Here is a 23111-nt window from a genome sequence, read left to right on the forward strand (position 1 = left end):
GAGGCAGCACATACCAATCAATCTTTCTTTTCAAATTTAAGCATACTTTTTTAATGTGTCTTTACTGAGCGACTAATGAAAATAAAACTAAATATTTAGTTTAGCTTTTGTTTATTCTGCTTATTTATTTATTATTTATTTATACAAGTTTACTCACTTAATTTACAATATTGTTACTTTTATGTTATGGATGAGATTAGAGTTACAGGGTTCCAGTTTAGTGAAAGTAAAATACCACCACTGTTACTCAGCTCCCAAACACCAGCTTTGATGTTCACATTACAGATCACAGCACAATTTTATGGGTACATGAGTTCTTAATACTTTCTGTAAATAACCACCAGTGTCTCTGTTTTACCTTTCAATCACTGCTCTCTCTGTCTCTTCCCACAGGGTCTCCAGCTCGTCCACTGTTCTTAAAGAGAGCTTTGAGGTGGCTTCCTTGAGGCTCTGGTACTCCGGACGGAGCAAGTTTATCTGAGCCTCCAGATCTGAGAGGGCACGGATCCTACAAAGGCATACACACGTGCACGTTTTAAAATACCAAAAAAACTTCAATTGGATATCTTGGTTAAATGTGTAAGCAGAGACATGTAGAATTCCATTCTCTGTAATATTTCACTTTCTTTTGGTACTTTAATACAAAAAACACTTGGTAAACTGGCTGCTCTAAATAGTTCTTATGTATAAGTTAATGTATAAGTTAATGCAGAAGTTCTTCAGGACCCTGGTGCTACGAGATCATGTAACCATTAGTCTCACAGTGCCAGACTTGCAATCTACAAGACCTGACCTGGTGCCTGTGCAGGTGGGGGCGGACTGACATGATGCTTAGCATCGCTCTCTGTATGTGATATGGCTGTTTCTACAGAAGTGGCCGGAGATTAGACACATGTGGACTTTCAGATTGGGGGTTGTGCAAGCAGCAGTGGATTCACAATCGATAATTGGAAATAACTGTACTGGTAGATAAAGAAAAGGAACACTTGTCTTCCGCACCACAGGAGAAAACAAATTAATTAAACAAGGATTTAAATCTTTACCTGTGCTGCACAGCTGGCATGGTGGGCTCCTTCAGCCCCTGTGTCTCTGCTGACCCCAGTACCTTCCTCAGCTCCGCCAGCAATTTGTTTCTACTTAATTTCAATCCATGACTCTGATTTTCCTTCTGAATCCCTTCCTGCTGGATAATCAGCTTGTCATCAACATCCTCTATCTGCCTAACCAGAACCTCCACCATGTTTAGGCAGGTCACAGCGCTCCCCTCTTGGGTCACCTCCATTTGGGCTCCTTTCAGAAGCAGATCTAGCTGTGGTGCTTTATCAGTCAGGCTTGCTGCTCCCTTTCTTATTAGACCCAGCTTGGATCTGCTTTCCTGCAGAGCTGTTAAGTCATCACAGGGAGAATTCTGGACCAACCGGACATCCTGGTCGACAGTGCACAAGGACACGAGGAAGCGGTCTAGAGCACGAGCTGCAGCCTCACTCTTGCACACTTGGTGCCGGAGTCGGTCCAGACTGGATCGGTGCTTCAGTACCAGCTGGGTAAGAGGTGAGCGGTCACGCAGGTCCAGGTGGCTTGGCTCTGAATCAAAGCGAGAGAGGCGGTCCATCTGCGTCTGGATACTCTCATCTAGATCCTTGGATAGAAACAAAGTGCCTCGTTTTTTTTGCTTTTTAAATCCCTCACAACTATAAAGTTAAGAAAACTTTCATTTTGCAGAAAGAAATAACAAATCATGTAAAAACATTTACTTTTAGCTTTAGTCCATAAAGGTTGTAGCTTCAAATGTTAAAAGACATTCATTCATTTACTGGCTGTTTTACAACCTCTTTATTCTGGTCAGGGATTTTGTGGATCATATTTATTGGGCAAAAGATAGAAAACACCATGGACAGTTCGCCGGTTTATCACAGGGCACACACACACACTCACAGTTAGGGCAATTTTCAATTCAATGACTTGACTGTGTGTCTTTGCATTTGTAGGAGTAAACTGGAGCACCTGCAGGGCATGAACATGCTGTGAGGTGACAGCACTACCCACTGCACTACTGTGCCGCCCAAAGATAAAAGCATATTCCAAATATATTAAATTCCAGCCTGGCCAAATTTATCACTGTCATATTGACTATGATGACCATACCCAAAAGCACATAAAAAATTGACAAAAAATGATTTGTTGCATGGCTATGTCTGCAGTGACCGAGGCCCTGTGACTGTTTTGTGTTTCTGTCCTATGTTACTGCATTGTGGTCGGTGATTCCATAAAAACATTGTGACCTTGAGCATTGATAAAACAATTAAAATAAAATAAAAGATGTGGTGATTTGATTGTATATGACAGAAGCACAATAAACCAATTCTGCGCACAGTGGTCGTGAACACTGGCTCAACATTGTCTGCTTCTCCCCTACCTTAACATTCTTCAGGATGTCTGTGTTGATCAGCACGTATCCTTTAACATCTTTGGGTTCCTTGATGAACTTATCAAGATGGTCTGAAATTTCAGCAATGTGCTGCTCAATGGAATCCATGAGTTCTAGAGCAGAGCCGAGTGAATCAACCCTGAGAAACAGATTTAACACACACACAGTTAACACACACACACAGCTCAGGCACATAATAGTTAAAAATTGTGCCTGGGGGAAAATTTGTGATTTTGTGCAATCATTATTTTATTTTTCGTAACCGCTGGACGTCTCTAACACTACCTGCTGTGTTACCACGGCGCCCAACAAGATTCTCTTCCATATGTTAATGAAATATAAATATAATAATAATAATAAAATATAATATGTTTGTCCCAAAAAGTGTTTTCGCTATAAAAAGTAGGCACTAATGTATGTACACTTAAAAAAGATTGCATAATAACTGTTATTCTGCATGTACCTTCTCTGCAGGTGGGCTCGTTGCTCTTTCCATTTAACAGTAAGTTCAGCACGGTCCTGTTCCACCATTCTCTCGTTAATCTGAATAAACTGAGAGCACTGCAGGTCGTACTCTGACCACAAAGACTCTGTTTCATCCTGCAAAGCCTGAAATATTACACATCCAAAACGAGACATGAGCATCCACACATTGCATTGTTGCTGTATGTTTGCTCTGACTGTTTGCTCTACAATATGAATGCACCTTCAACTCTCTGAGTCTCTTTTGGAGGTCTGTGGCCGTGGCTGCATGTTCTCCCAGCATGTTCTGCTCATTCCTGTTCAGCTGAGCCTGAAGTGCAAACCTGGAACTTCTGTACCTGCAGAAAATTGATTTTTTCATGGAATATGTTAGTGCACTTTCATTTTCACTGTTTTATTTTTCAGATTAAATGTACTGGATTAGCCTACTTCAGAGTATTAACTATCAGCCTAATGTTGCTGACATGTAAATGGAGCTGATTAAAGATCAGTTAAGGGCGGTGCAAGCTGCATGGCTAAACTGTAATTATATAATTATATTGACTGACTTTTTACAATAAAATAAACCAATAAAAATAAACCAATGGTTCATCAGACGTGGATATCGGAGCCAGCATTTTTAAGTTTTCATTACAGTGCCCCCTTATGGCATAGCCACCTTCCATTCGCAGCAAAGTACAGTACATATGACGGTTTTTCCTGCAACAGTAAATTTAAGATGGTCCACCTAAATTTTTTTTTTAACAACCACCTAAATGATACAGCAAGCAGATGCAAAGTGTTATTTGCATAATAATAAATTATGATTAAACTCATAGAAACAATCTATGAGTAATGTCTGGAAAAGTTTCACTTTTGGGTACCAGACATTAAGGCTATTCTCTATACCAATATTCTACACTATTTATCAAATAAATACATAATAACAGTTCTACCTTGCATTCTTAGACTGTTGTCTATTTAAACTAGAGTAAGCAAATGTTTACTGTGGAATCACTTCTGTAAGTCACTCTGGATAAGAACGTCTCCTAAATGGCAAAAATGTAAATATAAAACACTATAGTTTATGGGTTTTTAACATCTGGATGTCATGAATTAAGCACTGCTTAAACATATCACACTTTTTACGAAAAATAAGTTTTAAATTCAAGCAGCATCTATTTCAAAGCAGACCTGTTTTTGTTGTATTTGGATTGTATGATAAGTGTATGACCATCAGGACAATCTTCATGCTTTGCAAGACGTGACTGTTTTTCCTTTTAGGACCTTTCTCACTAGGTGATATCAAACTAGCCTTGTTTATGTATATATAGGGAAGCCAAACGCTGTAGTCATTTATATTAACCAACAAGGAATACATATGTGAACGATTGAATTCAACAAAACTAAAAAAAAAAAACACTAAAGCATTAAATGCATTTATATCATTTTAATGTACCTTTCCTCCTCGGTGCTGGTCTGCTTTAGGATCTCTTTCTTTGCCACAGTTGTCTGGCGCTGAGCTATAACTGGAGTGGCCTAAAGAACCAAACGCTCCATCAGTGCCATAAATGATTTACATTTATTATAACTTCAGATCAAAAGATCAAACATAGTTATAAAACCCCATATCCACAAACTATACATTTTTTCTTAGTCATACAGTAACACTGAATAGTTCACACACATACCTCTGGAGAGACTTCCATGGGTTTCTCTGGAAGGGCTGTGAGAATTTTCTGCTGTGATGTCTCCTGTTTCTGCTCTTCAGGTACACTGTTACATAGGGAAGCAAATGATGTAAAAACACTGTACAAAACTGAGCAGTTTGTAAATCCACAAAGTGTCTCATACATCAGTGGTTCTTAACCTGTGGGGTGTGGGTCTGTTATGGCCTGTAACACATAAAGGTGTGGCTCAATGTTCTGCACTACTATTATTATTATGCACTGACGCATGGATTCTCAACCTGTTTTAGCCTGTAATATGTTAATATGTGACCCCACCGCAACCCAATAATCCACCTTACGGGGCTTTTATTATTTTATTATGCCAGCTAAGTTATGCCAGGTTGTTTTTCTTCTATTTTTAATTTCCATGTATGTGCCTAGAGTTTGTGGAAATTACTTGAGCCACATTTGCATCCTAGGTGACCCCACAATAGAGTCCCAAGGTTGAGTTTGTTTATTATAAGGATTTTAACGTTATGTTTTACACTTTTGGTTACATTCATGACAGGAACGGTAGTTACTCATTACACAAGGTTCATCAGTACACAAGGTTATATCAAACACAGTCATGGACAATTTTGTATCTCCAATTCACCTCACTTGCATGTCATTGGACTGTGGCAGGAAACCGGAGCACCCGCAGGAAACTTGACACAGAAAGGACCCAGACCGCCCCACCTGGGGATCGAACCCAGGACCTTCTTGTTGTGAGGCGACAGTGCTACTCACTTTGCCACCGTGATTTGCCACCAGGTTGAGAATGAGTGCATTATTGTGTGTGTGGCTTCTGATTTGATTGTAAGGCTGAGAACCACTGACACACACACACCTGTAAGATTAAAATTCCATTCTCACCTAGAATCTGGCAACGTGTTCTGATCACTGCTAATCTGATGCTGGATGTCAGCAAGTGCCAATCTGCGTGCATCTTCCGGACTCAATGTCTCATACAGCTTCATAAGAGCCTCCATTTGCTTTCCAGTCTGCACTGTACTACCCTCAGCAGAGAAGCAGACCTGCATGTGGGATGGGATACAGAGACAGAAAATCCAAGAACCTGTTAGAGATACTATTACGCTGTTCTAGTAGTTTCTATTATTTTATACATTTCTAACATCATGCTCTTAGTTAAATTGTAAATCTCATACTTCTGTACAATATGGGAAAAATATGATAGAGTTCCAGGTAAAAGGTGAAGTGTGCTCACACACAAACGTAACACATACATACATATACCATACCTCCCACTGTGTTCTGACTGTCTGCGTGAAGAACTTTATCTCTTGGAGCTGAGGTGGCATACAGAAGGCCTCCATTCCTGCTGCAGCTCTTAAGAATTCCTGCAGTAGCTCAGGGTTCAATGTTTTTTGAGTCTCCTGAAAAAAAGTCGTTTCCACTTTATTTTGAACTGGACCACATGCACATGGAATTACAATCACAACAGTAGACAGTAAAAACTTTTACAAGTTTGCTTTTTTATAGGCAGACAGCTCATGTGTCCATTTTATCTGCAATTTTATCTGAAATTAAATAATGTTCGCACAATTAGCAATAGCTGATTTCAGATGTAATTTAACCACATATTGCACTCAAGTTAATGGGCAGTTTTCAGTGCACCCTAAAACCTATAGACATCTAGTCCAAGTCTAAGTCCAATTCCATCACAACTTTTTTTTCAGTATTTTTCCTTCTTATTTCCCATATTCCAATTCACAATTGCAAAACCACTAATCAATGAGAGCCAGATCACCTTCTTTGACACATGTCCACTCTTCAAACACTTCTTATCACCTATCACGTACGGAGAGCCACGCTGAGCTCCCTCAAACATCGCCAACTGTGTTTGTGTGGACACCCGGCCAGGTAAGTGGCTCTGCTGAGATTGAAACTTACACTCCGCATTGGTGTGCTAGCATGTTAGACCACTGTGCCAATCAAGTGCCTTCTATCAAATTCAATGCTCAAATTCTGGTGTGGTCCAGGGAACTGTGATCTCAGGTACATTTGTAATCTGTGTTTTGGGCTTTTGGGCTTCCGGTGCAGACTGCACAATGTGTAAACATTATCTTCCAAGGCATCAAACAATGTAAATGGTAAAACTGTTACATTACTTTCTATTTGATATTACAAAAATGCAGTTCTTAAAAGTAACTGAACAACAGAACATTAATAAGAACAAATGGATGTAACTACTCGCTCCAATTCTGTAAAAAATGAGCAGACATGTTAAAACTGGCCCTGAATTGGTTGGTTGAAACTGGTTAAAAATGATTAGATATGATTTATTTATAAACCATACCTCTTTGAGCTGCACATCTGTTATCTTCTGATCTTTAAATATGTTAATAATTTGTAGAATATGTTCTTGTAGGCAGTGCTTGGCCTTCTCAAACCCTTTTCTTGACAGTTCTTGAGCTTCAGTAAAGGCGTCTGTATTAGCCTGGGGAGGAGCACTAGCAGGAGCTGAAACTTTGATCTGAGTTGCCAACAGCCGTTTGTCCTGCTCCTGTGCTGGTAGCTGTGGCTTTTGTACAACCTGGACAACCTGAGGTTGTTCGATTAGGGATTGGCTCTGAATCTGAACTTGAAACTTGAGTGTGTCAGTTGGATTTTGTGGCCACTGCTGTTGGTGGGTTTGGGACTGTTGTGATGCAGGACTTTTGGGTCTGACTGGGGATTGAGATAGTGGCTGGATCCAAGGCTGTTGGTATTGCATTGGTTGATGAACATTTTGGAAAGGTTTCTGAGCTTGTGGATCTGGCTGCATATGCAATTGCTGAGGAGGACTCTGTGGAGTATATCTTGGAGCTGAGGTGGCATGGAGGGGATGTTGAGATTGTGAGTATTGAGGCATCTGGCCCTGCCCTTGAATGTAAACGCCTTGATAACTAATCACTTCTGGTCTAATAGGTCTCCACTGTGATGGTGCTGTAGAATAATTGGGGCTTTGAGGTCTTTGGGCAAAAGGCTGTGCCATTGGTTCAGATCTGAATGGAATCCATGGGTTTTGTGCCTGAGAAGGAGGGTAAACTTGAGATTGAGGCTGGCCTAAAACACTGGGGTATGTCTGGGTCACAAGACTGCCTCTTACTGGTGCCCATTGCGTTTTGGGAGTCTGTGGATAACTCTGAAATTGAACCTGTGGCGATACTTCTGCTGGAGTTGAACCCTGACGAGAAACATCATGATAACTGTGAGTGATTGCTTCAGGCACAATGGGTCTCCACTGGGTTTGCTGGATGTAAGGTGGCTGTACTATATTCTGTGTGTGTTGAGTTTGACCCATGCTCATCATTTGAGGGTGAGGTGGAATATAGTTTTGTGGTTGACTCTGAGGCATGCTAATGATTCTTGGCTGGATAGGGGCTGAACCTTTGGGATGAGCAGTTGTCAAAGTAAACGCTTGTAAGTGAATCTGCTGTGGATGTTTTGGGGTCACTGTTTGAGGTTGGGTTGATGGGATAGAATGCCTTATAGGTTGAGCCATGGTTTGTGTTTCCTTTCCCACAGTTGGTGGGTATTGGTGAATTTGGGACATAATAGGCTGGGTATGAGTCATGGTTGGTGGTTGCATTCGGGTCATGACTTGTGGCTGAACTGGTATAAAGGTTTTTGATTGTGCTTGCTTTATCATTTGTCTCTCTGGTTGCTTTGGGGTCATCATTTGTGGCTGTATAATTGAGGGTGCTGTATATGGTTGTGGATGTCTCTGAGCAGAGATTTGGGCTGAACCTCCTTTAACAGTCTGAGCTTGGATTAGTGATGTACCAGATGGTGTAATCTGTGATTGCTGTTGAAACATTTGAGACACTGGTTGCTGTTGCTGGGTTTGACCCAATCTGGCTTGTGTTACTCGCTGTTGTTGTTGGGCTTGGCCCACTCTGTCCGGAGTCACTGGATCCCATTGTGCAATATGACCAATTTTGGTATGTGTTACTTGGTTTTGTTGCTGAACTTGACCACTATTGGCATGTGTCACCTGCTGCTGGCTTGGACCCACACTGACTTGAGCCACTTGATCCTGTTGATGTACTTGACTCGTTTTGGGTTGTGTCACGTGTTGCTCTTTCTGGACTTTGGTTTGTGTAACAGTTTTCTGTTGCTGAATCTGAGAAACGTTGGCTTGCGTCATAGTTTGCTGTGGCTGAATTTGAGTCACTTTGACTTGTGTCTGGGTAACCCACCTGGTTTGAGCTTGGATGGGCTCAGGTGTAGAAACCTGAGGTTTAGGTGTACTAACAACTGTTGACTTTAGCTGAACTTCAGAAGTCAGTTTACCCAGTTGTGCAGGGGCTGAAACCTCAACTTGTGCCTTCTTTTGAAGCCAAGGCCTATTCTCTAGACGTGCCTGAGACTTCCTTACCTTAATCGAGTGCTGGCTTACAGTTTGCACTTGCTGCTGCTGACTCTGAGTCTGTTGTTTAATAATAGTTGTTGTTTGCTGTACTTGTGTCTGTTGTTGCATAGAAATATGCGGTTGCTGGCTTGTAGGTGCATGCTGCTGATTAATCTGAACTTGCTGTTGTTTTTGGTTTGTATCTTTGGTCATTTCTTGCTTCTGTTTCCTTTGTTTCTCCAGTGCATCAGTGCTTGCTTGGGATGTGACTGCAGTGGTCGTACGTGCCTGTGTGCTGGCCTCAGGTTTACAGTCATGTTCGTCTTCAATCAATTCCTCCTTTCTCTTTGTTTTTGCAACTTCTTGTCTTTGAAGGGAGAATTGTGCAGGAGTACTCTTCGTTTCCTCCTGGAAATCTTGAACAACAATCATAGGAACTGACTGAGGTTGTGTTTGGGCTTTTGGAAGATCGACTGACTCACTCTGCCGAGACAGTTCCTGAGACTTTAGTATAACTGACGATTGTGAATCCTCAGGTGCTGAGAAAGGCTGGGCTGGAGTAATTGTTTGGAGCTTCTGGCTTTGAGTCTCAACTTTTTGCTCTTGGACAAAGACCTTTTGTGGTGGAGGATGTCCTACAGGACTTCTGTCTCTTCGAGCTCCTAATGAGCTAAGCATCCCGACAGCTTCCTGTGACTGTGCAACTGCCGCACGAACTCTGTCCTGCATGGTTGAAGCAATGAGGTACTGAAGTGGGGAGTTCTTCTGGCCCGACATCACCATCTCCTGCAGGTCCTGCTCCTCCGTTACCACCTGGCCTTCCAGCTGCAGACCTCTTGATATCAGCAACTACATGGTAGGCACAGAGGACAGAAATAATATTTTATATACAAAGTTTTGTAAATAAGTAAAAAGTTTATTTAGCTCAGGAATAATAGTAGAAATCGAGACAAAAATACCCGAGTCCTGGAGTTCTGCCCTCTTTGGTGTCTATGGGCTTTTTCCTTTATGAGATCATGTAACTCTCTAGCTTCAGCCTCCCAGAGCAAAAGTTCTGCTAAACGTCCATCCAGGCTGGACACAGTCTGTTGCAATTCTTTACATACTTCCATCGCCTCACAAAGAGTCTGCAGCACCTGAACACATAAATATAAAAGCACATTAAAAGTGAGCAATTACTTTTTTACTATAAATATTTACATCTACTTTTCAAAGAATAGAAATAATGAATAATTACTAGTTATTATACAGTGTTATTACCTCTGGAAAGGCCTGCTTGAATTTGTTTAGGGTTTCAGCAGAGCACTCAAGTGAAGGTGAAAGGGAATCCAGATCCACATTCTGTATTTTCTTCATCATGAACTAAATGAATGAGACATGGACAAGTTTCAGGTTATGCACTAACGTAATCTATCTAAACCAAAATCCCAGAAATATCTGGGAATGAATGAGACTTATATAGAACAGTAATTAAAAAAGGCAACAGCAGATCTAAACGATCGCTTCCAAAATTTAGAAAATATGGAAAGTGCAGTTGTATGCAAAGTTTTGTGCCCCTCTGGCCAAATGACATATTTTGCTATGGGTTTTTCCCTGTAGACCTCTGTGTGTAAATAAATAAACACAACCTCTGCACAAAACACTCTTCCACCTGGAGCACCCCCACTGATGACCACAAATGACAAGACAAAAGGGCAAAATTCTGTAACCGCGTTCACTTGCTCACTTCACTGCAGAATTAATTCTTTGATTGTTCCCCTCTGGCTAATTTAGATGTTTTTCAGATTTCAGACATTGACTTTGGTGATGAGGTTGTTATAAGATTTTCCGCCAGTAAAACTTTTATGCATATTACGTTTGTACTAGATGTGCATAAGATTGTACAATATACGTAAACAACGGATGGTAAACCTGTAGTCTTTTCCTGTAGGTCTGAAGTGATCCTGATAAGACCTCCACTGGTTCCTTTAGAAGCTGGGAGGCTTCTTTGATCAGACCCTGCAGAGTCTGAGGACTAGCAGGTGTGACATTCTGCTCCTCAACAAGATCCTGAAAACAGGACCTGGTTATTAATTTACTAAGGCATAAAAACTTTAATGAAACAGTACTGTATTTTTATAATGCAACTAGAGTAAATGTTATCATATTGCTTTGAAAATACTGATCTGATCTACACCTACAATTAGAAAAGACATTTGTTTATATAACCAAGTCTTTTGTGTCAAGAACTCACAAACTGGGTCCTCCTGGCAAAATCAGCCCACATTAGGTTGATCCTGCAGAGATCATCAGAAAGTGAGTGGCTGGTGTGTTGATCTGTGATCTCTATGAGGTAATTTCCCACATCGTTCAGATGAGCCCTGCGAGAGCTCCACTCATTCATCTCTGCTACTGTCACCTATAAAAACAGTCAGAGGTAACGTATTCAAATGTTACTGAATAACAGCACAGCATGGCACTGTTTGAAAAAACAATGTGTACTTCAGCTCGATGTCCATGTCTGTTAGTCTGGGATCCCTGTTCTAGCCAGGCATGTAGAGAACTATATGAATCCCTGTAGGAGTCCCAGGCAGTCTGAACACGTCCCATGGTGCCTTTCACCATGTTCATATCCTCGAGAGTTGCTGCTGCCTCTGCCTCCAGATTCTTCACCTCAAGACTTACATGGCTGGACTCACCCGCTGACAGAGAGAAAATATTCATCTGATTATAAATGAAATAATCAAATATTAATTCTGTTGTTAATATTCATAAGTATTAAGTTATTTGAACGACTGAATACATATAATTTTTACCTACTGTGTGGTTCAGACAGTGAAGACTCAGCAGGTTGTGCAATTTAATATGCTACATTTTTCTTTTTTGTGAGCACTCATTTTAATAACAAATTTGTCAATGATTTGTTTAAACCAGTAAAGCACTTGTATAAAATTACAACTTTGCCCTTTTTTCTCAAATACACACCAAACATTTCTATACAACCAAATATTCTACATGCCCATGTCTTACCCAGAGCAGATTTGCTGGTATATTTGTTGGCAGTGTGTTTGAGTTTGCAGAGAGCTGCTTCCAGCAAAGAAGGCAGATTCTGCTTGTTCACAATCTCCTACAAGAACAAACATCTAATAAAAACATCACAATGCACCCTATTTATATGGCATGAGAAATGCTGTAATGTATGCACTCACATTCCAGTCCTGCATCAGGACCCGCACAGCCTCCTGGGAAAAGTATGCTCTTTTCCAGGTGCACAGCTTGAGCGTGAGTTGAGTCAGCAGGTCCATCACGGTATGCCTGTGCTCTTGGTACTCTAGTCTAATGCCATGGTACTTTCCACTGACACGCACACTAGTGAACCTAAAACACACACACAAACATTTCTATACTGCTTTTCTCTGAAGCATCCTCATCTACAGAGCATCTATAGTACTGTTACAAAACTACTATCAAAGTCAATTCAAGCTGTTTAAACAGGCTGTTATGGTCCAAGCAAAACCTTACAGATGATTTGCAGTTAAAAAATAAAAAAAGGTTCTGCTTAATAAATTACATACTGACAATACAGGAGTTGTGCACCTCAATCACACATTAACTGACCTTCTTTTAATCTCATCTAGTTTATCAGTAGGAACCATCATCTCTCCAAACTCATCCATATTCTGAAATATCTGGAACGTCTTCATGTGTTGGGGCGTCTCTTCTAAACATGACTATATACACACAAGAAGCATGACAATAAACTTAGATGATTATTACTTGTAGTTGTTTTCATTTCCATTTAAATACTTTTAAATGATTTTCATAATTAACTAAGTATTTAATGTAATTAAGCTTTGTATAAATAACATTTAATACCATAAATAAAGCAAAAATGAGATGACATCAGAATATTTTTTTAAAACAGACTTCATACACACATCTCACAATAACAGCCAGTGCAACTCATAAAATGCTATAAATGCAATTAAAAAAACTATACAATAAAGATTTTTATTTATTTTTTTCATATACTTTTTCATCAACAGCTTCATCCTGGACAAAGCTGCAGCACACCTGGTTCACCAGGCACACCATGGACAGAGCACCACTTTTTTGCACGACTTTGGCTAGTCTCCTCCCCCAGACATAGCCGATCAAGTCTGTATAGATGCCTGGCCAACCAATAACACCGCTGAGATTCGATCCTGGATCTCAGCAGTGGTAAAGGAGCATAAAAGGCTAATAAAAGGCCAATATATGTCCAATCAAAGCTTCTGTTATTCATTATCATACTATGTAAAAAATCTAAGCTGGTAGAAGATTAATGAATCTCTACTATAACTGAGTATGAGTTATTAGACCCACCTTAAGCAGCTCTTGCTTTTCACAGGCTTCTTGGGCAGCTTGAGCATGGTCTTGCTGAGCATCGTCACTATCTGATAAAAGCTCCTCAGCCCTTAGTAACCAGCGACCCACAGTGTCTAAAGGAGATGGCAAACTCAGATCCAGCTCGATTTTATATTCACGCAGCTGTAAAACACACATTCACACAATTCCATATGTTTAACACTGATTTGTCAATAATTACAGTATAATTTATATTCATTTCTAATGCAGAATCAACAACAAACAAATTTAGCACTGAGGCAAATGGGTTCTTCTGCATAAAATGTGATAGTGTTTATGAACTGAATAGATCATAATGTTTATGGCAATTAACTGCTTATTTAAAATGAAGCAACATTTAATAAACTGGAGTGCTACATCAAAAGACAGGCAAATGGCTCTTTAGTTCTTTAAATCATCCTGCTTCATTATGATACAGAAGTTTTTCCAGGGCGATCAGGTGTCAAAGCGGTAAATTCCCACCACCACTGAGATCCCCCCTCGATCCCAGTGGTGGTGGGAATTTACCGTGGTTGGATTGGCATCCTGTTTAGGTTATGTTACTGCATTGTGCCCAGGGATTTTGGGGAAAACTGACTCAACGTAACTCTGACCAGGATAAAGTGATGGTAAAAAAAGATGAAAAGAATGATACTGATATAAATGGTTGGTTGAAATCATAGATCAGCTCCTTTGATTACTGATTGCATGTTTGAAAGAAAAAAAATTGCTGATCATGGTTAACTGCGATCGTGCACCGTTATTCGTTTACAATACACTGATGCTTGACCTCTAACCTTTTCAGCAAGTGACTCCCAGATGTGTCGAAGAGCTTGCTGTTCATCGCTCAGTCGTGGCGTCCGCTTCATCGCCGTTAGCAATGGCATCACAGGTCGGCGCTGTTCATTAAAGGACACAACAAAAGTCTGGAACACCTGAAACAAGCAAGGTAAAAATAGATTCATTATAAACACCATGCATTCCTGATTAGTTTATTTTAGCTTTAAGTGAGCAATAAAAGAACAATAACACCCAATAAAGCATCCTGGTGTCAGAAAAGAAACGATAATACAAATGTAAATTACACACAATGTAAATCTGTTATTGTTTGAAGTACTTTGCCGGGACGACTGTATAGTACGACTGTTACCATACATTATACATTACAATGGATATAGGGATATATTAGGCAGCAAGCATTTTATCCTCAAAGTTGATGTGTTAGAAGCAGGAAAAATGAAATTCCCCAGATCTCAATCCAATCAAGCATTTGTGGGATGTGCTGGACAAACAAATCAGATCCATGGAGGCCCCACCTCACAACTTACAGGAGTTAAAGGATCTGCTGCTAACATCTTGGTGCCAGATACTACAGCACACATTCTGGGGTCTAGTGGAGTCCATGCCTGTATATTGTATATTGTATAGTGTATATTGTAGCTTTAAATCAACCACTCCTCTGGAAAGCCATTCTACATAACTTTTGAGTGTGTCGGAGGGAATTTGTGCCCATTCAGGCACAGATGTTAGAAGAGAAGGCTTCGGTTGCAATCCAAGTTTAATTCACCCCAAAAGTGTTAAGTTGGTTGAACACCATGGCTCTGTGTAGACTCTGGCTCTGGAGGTCCTTTGCACACAACAAGACATGGTCTCTAAGTCAGACCATGTATTTATAGACCTTGCTTTGTGCTCAGCTGCAAGTATATTATTGACCTTATGTCATTTTACATACCTGTTAGCAATCACTAGAAGGGGTGTTCACATACTTATAGATGTTATACATCCATATAGTGTATTTAGAATGCCGTAAACATATTTAGACAGGTCTTACATGGTATCTCTCAGCGTAGCTCTCACCCTCTGTAGACACCCACCCCTCCAGCAGCTCCTGATAGGCCTGCTCCAGCCAGCATGTAACCTCGTGGACCTTCTGACTGGCTGAGGTCTACAAAGAAAATCATTGAAACCATTATGCCGTTACTAAAAAGTACAAATAATCTTTGCTGTCTGCTACGTAAAGGTAAAAAAACTTCAAATTAAAAAAAAATTAGGAGTCCAACAGCCTGATGTGCTAGTGCTGGTATTTAAACCACCACCAACAGACAAGTACCATAACCACTAAGCCTCCACAATTACATTTAAGTCAAGAACCTCCACAAGCAACCAGTAATGAAATGTACAAAATGTTATATTGCAGTGCAGAGAAAATACGTAATAGTTAGACTATTGTAAACTAAATAGGCTTTTGTAAGCTAAAACTGTAGCTGATATGGAACTAAAAAAGACCTGATAATATTCTACAATGTTCTTTGCGAGGATAAGCGTTTCACAATCAGTTAGCAGTCAGTTCCAATCTTAGAATAAAAGCTCATCTTTTGGCTTAAATAATACTTATATTTAACGTTGGTCATTAAAAATTAAATTCTAAATTCTATATTCTACTGCAGCACTATGTCTAGATTTAGCTTAGAATTTCATAGCAATCACCTTGATATGCTGAAATAAAAAGACTTTGTAATATCAGATGCTGTACCACTTGTGTTTAATAGAAACCAGTTAGGATGACGTTAGGCAAGTGAAGCAATGAGAATGTCAGTGCTGTGTCAGATTTCTTTGGCATTCATTTTTTCAGCACTTGCCAAGGTCTGATGGAAGGAATGAATGGCCGAATACAGAGATCATCGCTTATGGAAACACTCCCCCCCACACACACAAACACATACATAGAGTGCTTGGTAAATAAAAATAAACAACCTTTATTGTGAGTCGTGGTACTGAGAGCTCATTTGCTGCTGTAAGACGAGACCTTCCAAAGTTCATTTTAATATCAGATAATATAATGGTTAGGTTTGGTGCATAATGGTGAATGATGCATTCAGCTTCTTGTTTGTAGTACTTAAGGAAGCATTTTAGTGGGACAAACTTATTTATTTAATTTTATGTCAATAGATTTTATCACTGGAGATGTTTCATCTCACCCTTGACAAAAAATGTAATCAGTCTAATTTGATTTAATGTGTTATTCCTATTACTGAACTCTTTACATAGTATTATAATTTGTATTATTATTATTAGTAGTAGTAACATTAGTATTCATTCATTCATTTATTCATTTTTATTGGCTGATTTTATCAGTTATTGCAATTATTAGATTGATCAACTGTTTTTTGTCTCAGTGTCAAAAAGATAAAAGGAAACACAAAAAAAACTGTTATATTTGGCTATTAAATTTTAAAAATGCAGTTTAATGCTTTAAAAATAGTTATTTTTCAGGGTGTTTCGGTAAAGCAGCAGTCCAAAGCACAAGACCATCCCCGAGGTCTCGAGCTCTTGACATAGAATCTCAGGCAGTGCTTTGAACCTAGCCAGGTACCTAACAGGCAAAATTGGCTGTGTCTGAGGAAGGGGTAATATGAAGTGAGAGAATGGTCTCTGACTTTCAAAAATCAATTAGACAGCATAACAAAACAAGGTGCATAATAATCCAGTCACTGATCCAGTTTTCTCTGGCCAAACGTAAATGTTTCCTGTTAATAAAGGGCTTAGCATAAAGTGAAACAAGATTAACAGAAAAAGAAGAACTAAAGGGAAGAGCTGAAGATACAAGCTGAAAGTACCTGTCGAAGGGGAGAGGCAGCAATAGCAGGTGTGAAGTTGCTGGGCAGATTGACAGGAGAAGTGCTTTTAGGAGGAGTGAGATACTGAACCTTCGACAGAGAGAAATAAGATGCAAAAAATTGTTTCAGCAAATACTTGTATGAAAGATTTAGTTTGCTGTATGTATATTTTGACCTGCAACACACATTCTTTTATTATGGGTTTTAATAAACATACAGCAAACTTGAAAGCTTAATTTGTTGGTAAAGAAATAACCTCATATTTCAATGTTAATAATCCTAATTCAGTATAGCTGATGATCTTTTTGTGTCTTACAAACAGGGCTAGTTAAACTGCACTCATTACAAAGTACATGGAAGAGTGGTCTCTTTGCCAATGTAAGGAAGAAACCCTAAGCTGTAATTATATGCTGAAATACATCCTCTGTTTATTGGCAATTATGTGAAGTGTGATATCCCTTGCTTCACTAATGCACTCGTCTATCCGATTTTATTTGGTCTTTTTTTTATTTCTGTTATTTTGGCCGCCCTGTATTTTGTAGTTTAATTTTTGTTTGTGGCTCTTCTGCCACAGTATTGTTCTGCCTTGATAAAGCATCCTGGATACTGGCCGTTCTCGCAGGTAAGAAGGTGCACCTGCCACCTCAGTGACAAGACATTTTCCACCCCCTTACAGGCTGCTGTGCAATAAAGAAGCTTCTGCTCCTGCTTTTTCATGGTCCATTTAATCACCAGAAAATTTCAGTCAGTGGTCGTGTGGTGGACTAGTAATCAGAAGATCGCTGGTTCAAACCTCACCACTGTCATGTTGCCACTGTTGGGCCTTTAAGCAAGACCCTTAACTCTCAATTGCTTAGACTGTATAATGTAAGTCGCTTTGGATAAAAGCGTCTGCTAAATGCTGAAAATGTAAATGTAATTTGTATTTGAAAAGGGGCAAAATCCATAGTAGTAATACCTGCATGTCCTCTTCTGAAACAGGTACGTCTTTGGAGTATTGTAGAAACTGAGCCACATATGTCATTATGGACTTCTCGTCTGGGTCTCTGACATCCACATCTAAAACAACAAACACAGAGGAGTCAAAAACTATTGCATGCAGCTGTACATAGCTATCTAACACTTCAGGGTAGGCTAAAGCCTGAATTAGAATGTCAGTGCATAGTTGTTTAATTGTGTGTTTTATAAAACACACAGACACACTATCATAGACAAGTCCACTATGGGATTACCAGATGGGTTGATAACCTGGAGAGAGCTGAGGCAGGAACAAAGGAAGATTCTGTTACACACACACACACACACAGACTTACCTGCTGGGTCCAGTAATCGGGGTATGTTTAGTTCTCTCTCAGCAATGTGGAAAGCCTCCTCCAGGTTCTGTCTGTTACTTCTGATTTTGGCCTTGGGTAAATTCACCACATCAGGTCTCAGGGCACAAAGGATGGCCAGGAACACCACACCACTCCTCCAACTCGCCTTAAAATCTTTCACATTCAAAGTACAGCCAGCCCTGAGACGAAGAGAGAGACATGTAGTGTAATAGTGTACTCTAGCACAGACCCAGAACATATGAAATAAAAAATCAACACAGATCTAAGAAAAAAAGTGGTGACCACTTGTTTTCTTAGATATGTGTTGATTTTGTATTTCATATGTTCTGGGTAGTATGAACAAAATGTTTTTTCTTACTTGTGGCACTGCTCTCTGACCCACAGCAGCAAAGCTTTTTTAGCAGAGATTCTGAAGCGTGTGTGTAGTGGTGACCCGCGTGGTGGCACTGGGCTGCTCCGGGCACTACTGCTTGTTGAACGTGTATCCAGACTGGTCAGCGACTCCAGAGACGACTGCCGAGAACTGAAGGACAACGTGCTTGCCAGCTCTTCAATCTGGATATAAAAAATAACAAAATAAAATAATTTATCATGACATTTATTGTGATTTATCATGACATTTATTGTGATTTATCATGACGCTGATGTCATTTTATTATTAAATCATATGTATGTCATTTTGTCATAACAATTACTGTCCAGCATTTTCAAAAGTGATCTTTTTACCCTTTACTAGGGAAAAACAAAAAAAACAATAGAATGTGTGCTTAGATGTTACCAGTTTTGTCTTGTTTGTTCTGGTCACACATAAATAATCAGTAACCTGAATTTTAACAATATTAACCACTAAACATTGGACTTTTACAGAAAGCCTCACTTTATACAGTGTGGGTCAAAAAAGGATGTATGTACCTTTGCACATACGTTTGGCACATGCTGATCAACTTAAAATTTTTTTTCATTGATGGACACAACAAGGTCAATTTACTTATTTGAAAAATTGGTTACCAATTGCTGACCTTCTGGAGAAAAAAACTTTAAAAACTAAGACTTAAAAACTTCTAAGTATGATCTGTGAATCTGGTAGCAACAAAAGACAAAAGCGAAGCGGCCGACCAAAAACTGGTGCTTAGCCAAGAGGACAAACCTCAGACCCATCAGTCAACATGTCAATTAACATTTGTCAGTGTTATGGGTCCCTTTTTTGACTCACACTTTACAAAGAGTTCTGCTAAGCACTATAATTCTTGTTCCTCCAAAACTCTCCTGGTTCAGGGCCTCAAAAATACAGAAGATGTTGGTATTGCAGGCAATGTGGGTGTTGCACACCCAGCAACAGTTGCCAGAGTGCACAGAGAAACAAGTGAAAAAGAAATAAGTGCAAATAAGAGAGGAAAATGTTTACTGTAAACTTACGTGGAAGTGCATGATGATGGTCCATATCAGTCCCAGAATAATGGAGGGTTTTCCATCCATTATGTCAGGAACATTTATGTTGACCAGTTTGATCTTTAGGGACAAAAAACAAGATTAGCATTTCACTCCAAACATGCAAAAAATAAAGCAAATAATTGTTAAACCTTGTCTTACAGATTTCCCCCTGAGGAAGGCAAGGGCTTTCTCAATGTTTGCCCGGTGCTGGAACGTCCCTTTGCCTTTCTCTCGATTCTGAAATCCAACCCATGAAATAAAAACAGGTAAGCAGAAAATGCCGAGTAAAACATTATTTTGACACATACACTACTAAGTTCATCCAGACAGGAATGTCATGTAGGGATTAGATGAGAGGAATAGACTCACCATTCTCTGGTTGCACATCACCTCCAGCAGGTCCAACAATTTGGATCCATCTCTAAAATCATTGAACAGGTTCAACACTGTCACTGGAGGCTTTCTCTGTAATAATATAGGATAGCACGCTTTAGAATTACATTAATATGCAATAAACATTCAAAAACATGTGACTGGAATGACAAACACACACTCATTTTTGTGAATAAACCTTGTGATCTTATCTTGGTTATCTACTGCCAGGATGCTAGTGCTGGGCCCCTGAGCAAGGCACTAAGCCCTCAACTGATTGCATTGTATTTAGTCACAACTGTAAGTCGGTCTGAATAAAAGTGCCTTGTAAATGCCTTAAATGGAATGTGTATGCTAATAGATTTTCATAGTATGAAGAAAGAAAGGGGTCACCAATCTATCATTGTGTCCCTTACTTTTACTTTACCCACAGTTTTTCTCATATTAGTATACTAGGTTTTATCTATTACTTATTTGCCTATTATCCCAGAAATGTCACATATACTCAACACATATACACACTGTCTCACTCATGCTGTGCATTCTGATATACCACATACAACATAGGAAATGGCCATAAGTATCAATCTGGCATATGTCTGAGATATACAAGTGTACAAGGGTGTGTGTGTGTGTGTGTGTGTAAAACCCCTGTTGCTGTCTGTCTTATTCTCACGCTGTTTTAGAGGGTTATATTTATCCCCTTCCCCTCCCCCACACTCCAATAGACACCATGCAGAAATGACCTTTACTTTAAAGAGCAGGGGCCAAAACTTTATATTTGTATTATATTAAATACACCCCAACAAAGAGAACTTAAACTAAGAAAAAATAATGCTTTTAATCACTTACAAGCTGTAAACTGGACATTTATTCCATTAGATTAATTTTTTTAAATAATGGTATAACAGGAGATAATATGAACTATGTAGATTCTAAAATGTCATCATGTTGGACTCTGGTGTGCATGTGTTGAAACAAGTGACACAAGTTTTCACTTTCCATGATGATGTGATTGGTGCTCAGGTGGCACAGTGGTAAAATATGCAACCCCACTATTGCTGAGGATCGAATCTCAGTGCTATCAGCTAGTCTGACTACACGGATATGATTGGCTATGTTTGGGGGTTTGACTGAACATCGGGAATTGTATTTGTTATTCTGCTCTCAGTACCAGTCTCACGTCAGTCAGGAGGGGAAAATATGTGCCACATTAGGTAAGAGGACCAGAATGTTTCACTTTGGCAACACCTAAAATACAGGTGCAGCCAAGAAGATTAACGCTATCTATATAAAATACTGGCTAATTAATACTTAAATGCTTAGATAATATTTACATTTTTTTAACACAAAATATGTTCTTACTTGAGTCATTCTCTGTTAAGTAGCAGTACTTTTACTTTGTAGGTTTCTTTCACTTTATCACTAGCCAGGAGAACACCACAGACATATCATGTTTTCTACAATCCATTTGAACTTTTATTCATTGATCTTACCTTTGATAGCTGAGCATTTACCCAGTTAGTGAAAGTTCTCTTCTGGATCTGTAACTGCTCCACTAAAAAAAGAAAACCCATATACACGTTACAATCATCTTAGAATTAACCAGTAGTAATAAAAATAATCCAAGTAAACCTGACAGAACCTGCAGAGTCAGGCTGATGCAGGAAATAAATGGGAATGATGATATCACTATGATGTAAAGTAAGCCACCAAGCACATAATTCACCCGTCAACATGCTGCATATTTGTTTAGGACTAAATACTTAATGTTTACTTAATATTAAATCTAAAGCCTTCCAGTCAATGTCTGTCAGAATTTTTGTATGTTCTCCAGATTATTCTGTGAGGGTTAGATTTGTGTATTCCAATTTCTTCCCACCTTACAAAAAAAATGCAGAAAATGAAGTGGCTGCACTAAAATGACCCCAGTTGTGAGAAATTCTTGAAATGTAGATCTGCTCAGTCAGTTTAATTAAATCAGTTCTTACTATATATGTATGCACTGATGTATACCCAGTATAGATTCCATTTAAAAGCATTTACTGTGTGTAAAAATGTGTATTGACTGGCTCACTTTAATAGTTTAATTGTGATTAACAACACTTAGACCAATACCATTTCTTTAAACACAAACATTGAAGGCTTTTCCACTTTACCATCATAAATCTCAGCAAAATCAGTCAGGTCCTGAACCATGTGCAAATCCATCCTACATTCATTAGTTTCCATTCGATTCATATCAAAGTACTTCCACAAGAGCCTGCCTGCATCCTGATTTTTCAGAATAAGCTTATTCCAGAATCATGAAATCATTCGCAATCATTCAACAATCAGCAACGTAATCCAACCTCTGTTTCACGGAAAACAAAATATATTGGTATTATAGTAACTACTTTAATTTAACTAATTTTTCATTTTTCCGTTAATGGCTTAAATGGAGCTTAAACTGTGCTCTTTCAGATCGGAAGACTTCTAGAGTTCTCTCCTCTACTCTCTCAGACTGAGGAAACCTGAAATGCATTTCCTCACTCCACTGCTATCCATGATCACCCTTACTATGAATAACACCCTCAAGACTTAATCAGGACCATGCTGAGAGTCCACTTACAACTGACTGACTAATGATATGAGACTGTTATGTGTAGTCTCCATACCAACCATCTGCTACCAGAGTATGTATGTTCATTATTTAGACTGTAGTATGCAGTTTTTTAATGCTGCATTGCCATAGGAATGCTGCATGTGGTACAGTAATGCTGCAAGGCTGTACCATAGAGTTCTTGTCCCAAAACTTTCTACAACAGGAATTCTTATCCTGTTTCTGTGCCACAATAAGCCGTGGTAAAACAGACAATGAATAAATGAATAAATGGAAAAAGTGCAGTCTGCAAATGTGCTATAGGCCTTTAATTCCTGTATTGTAATTTATGTGTTTTTTGGTTACAAGTATGGCCTCTCTCAGCCCAGCTGATAAAAAAGGTTCAGCATAATTGCTCCAAAAATTATGTTTTATTGTCTGGTACTGTAATTCAG

General features: G+C 39.2%; 1 protein-coding gene across 1 annotated transcript in view; it reads right to left on the bottom strand.

Moving 5' to 3' along the window:
- The window catches only part of syne2b (spectrin repeat containing, nuclear envelope 2b), an 89200-nt gene extending 66806 nt beyond the window's left edge, over positions 1-22394 (bottom strand). The window contains exons 1-30 of the mRNA XM_062995728.1: positions 22235-22394; positions 21572-21633; positions 20073-20168; positions 19863-19940; positions 19689-19781; positions 18631-18827; positions 18252-18451; positions 17897-17997; positions 16939-17028; positions 15153-15266; positions 14119-14256; positions 13301-13465; positions 12554-12666; positions 12145-12313; positions 11966-12062; positions 11438-11637; positions 11190-11354; positions 10868-11005; positions 10217-10318; positions 9916-10092; positions 6920-9805; positions 5862-5996; positions 5476-5636; positions 4582-4666; positions 4350-4429; positions 3135-3249; positions 2892-3037; positions 2417-2567; positions 1044-1639; positions 359-508 (exon numbers count right to left, since the gene is read on the bottom strand). Coding sequence (XP_062851798.1) covers positions 359-508; positions 1044-1639; positions 2417-2567; positions 2892-3037; positions 3135-3249; positions 4350-4429; positions 4582-4666; positions 5476-5636; positions 5862-5996; positions 6920-9805; positions 9916-10092; positions 10217-10318; positions 10868-11005; positions 11190-11354; positions 11438-11637; positions 11966-12062; positions 12145-12313; positions 12554-12666; positions 13301-13465; positions 14119-14256; positions 15153-15266; positions 16939-17028; positions 17897-17997; positions 18252-18451; positions 18631-18827; positions 19689-19781; positions 19863-19940; positions 20073-20168; positions 21572-21633; positions 22235-22316 — 7082 coding nt within the window. The 5' untranslated portion in view covers positions 22317-22394. The remainder of the gene's footprint in view (positions 1-358; positions 509-1043; positions 1640-2416; positions 2568-2891; positions 3038-3134; positions 3250-4349; positions 4430-4581; positions 4667-5475; positions 5637-5861; positions 5997-6919; positions 9806-9915; positions 10093-10216; positions 10319-10867; positions 11006-11189; positions 11355-11437; positions 11638-11965; positions 12063-12144; positions 12314-12553; positions 12667-13300; positions 13466-14118; positions 14257-15152; positions 15267-16938; positions 17029-17896; positions 17998-18251; positions 18452-18630; positions 18828-19688; positions 19782-19862; positions 19941-20072; positions 20169-21571; positions 21634-22234) is intronic.
- Between the last annotated feature and the right edge of the window lie 717 nt (positions 22395-23111).

Source organism: Trichomycterus rosablanca, chromosome 5, assembly GCF_030014385.1.
Source record: "Trichomycterus rosablanca isolate fTriRos1 chromosome 5, fTriRos1.hap1, whole genome shotgun sequence".
Taxonomy (NCBI): Eukaryota; Metazoa; Chordata; class Actinopteri; order Siluriformes; family Trichomycteridae; genus Trichomycterus; species Trichomycterus rosablanca.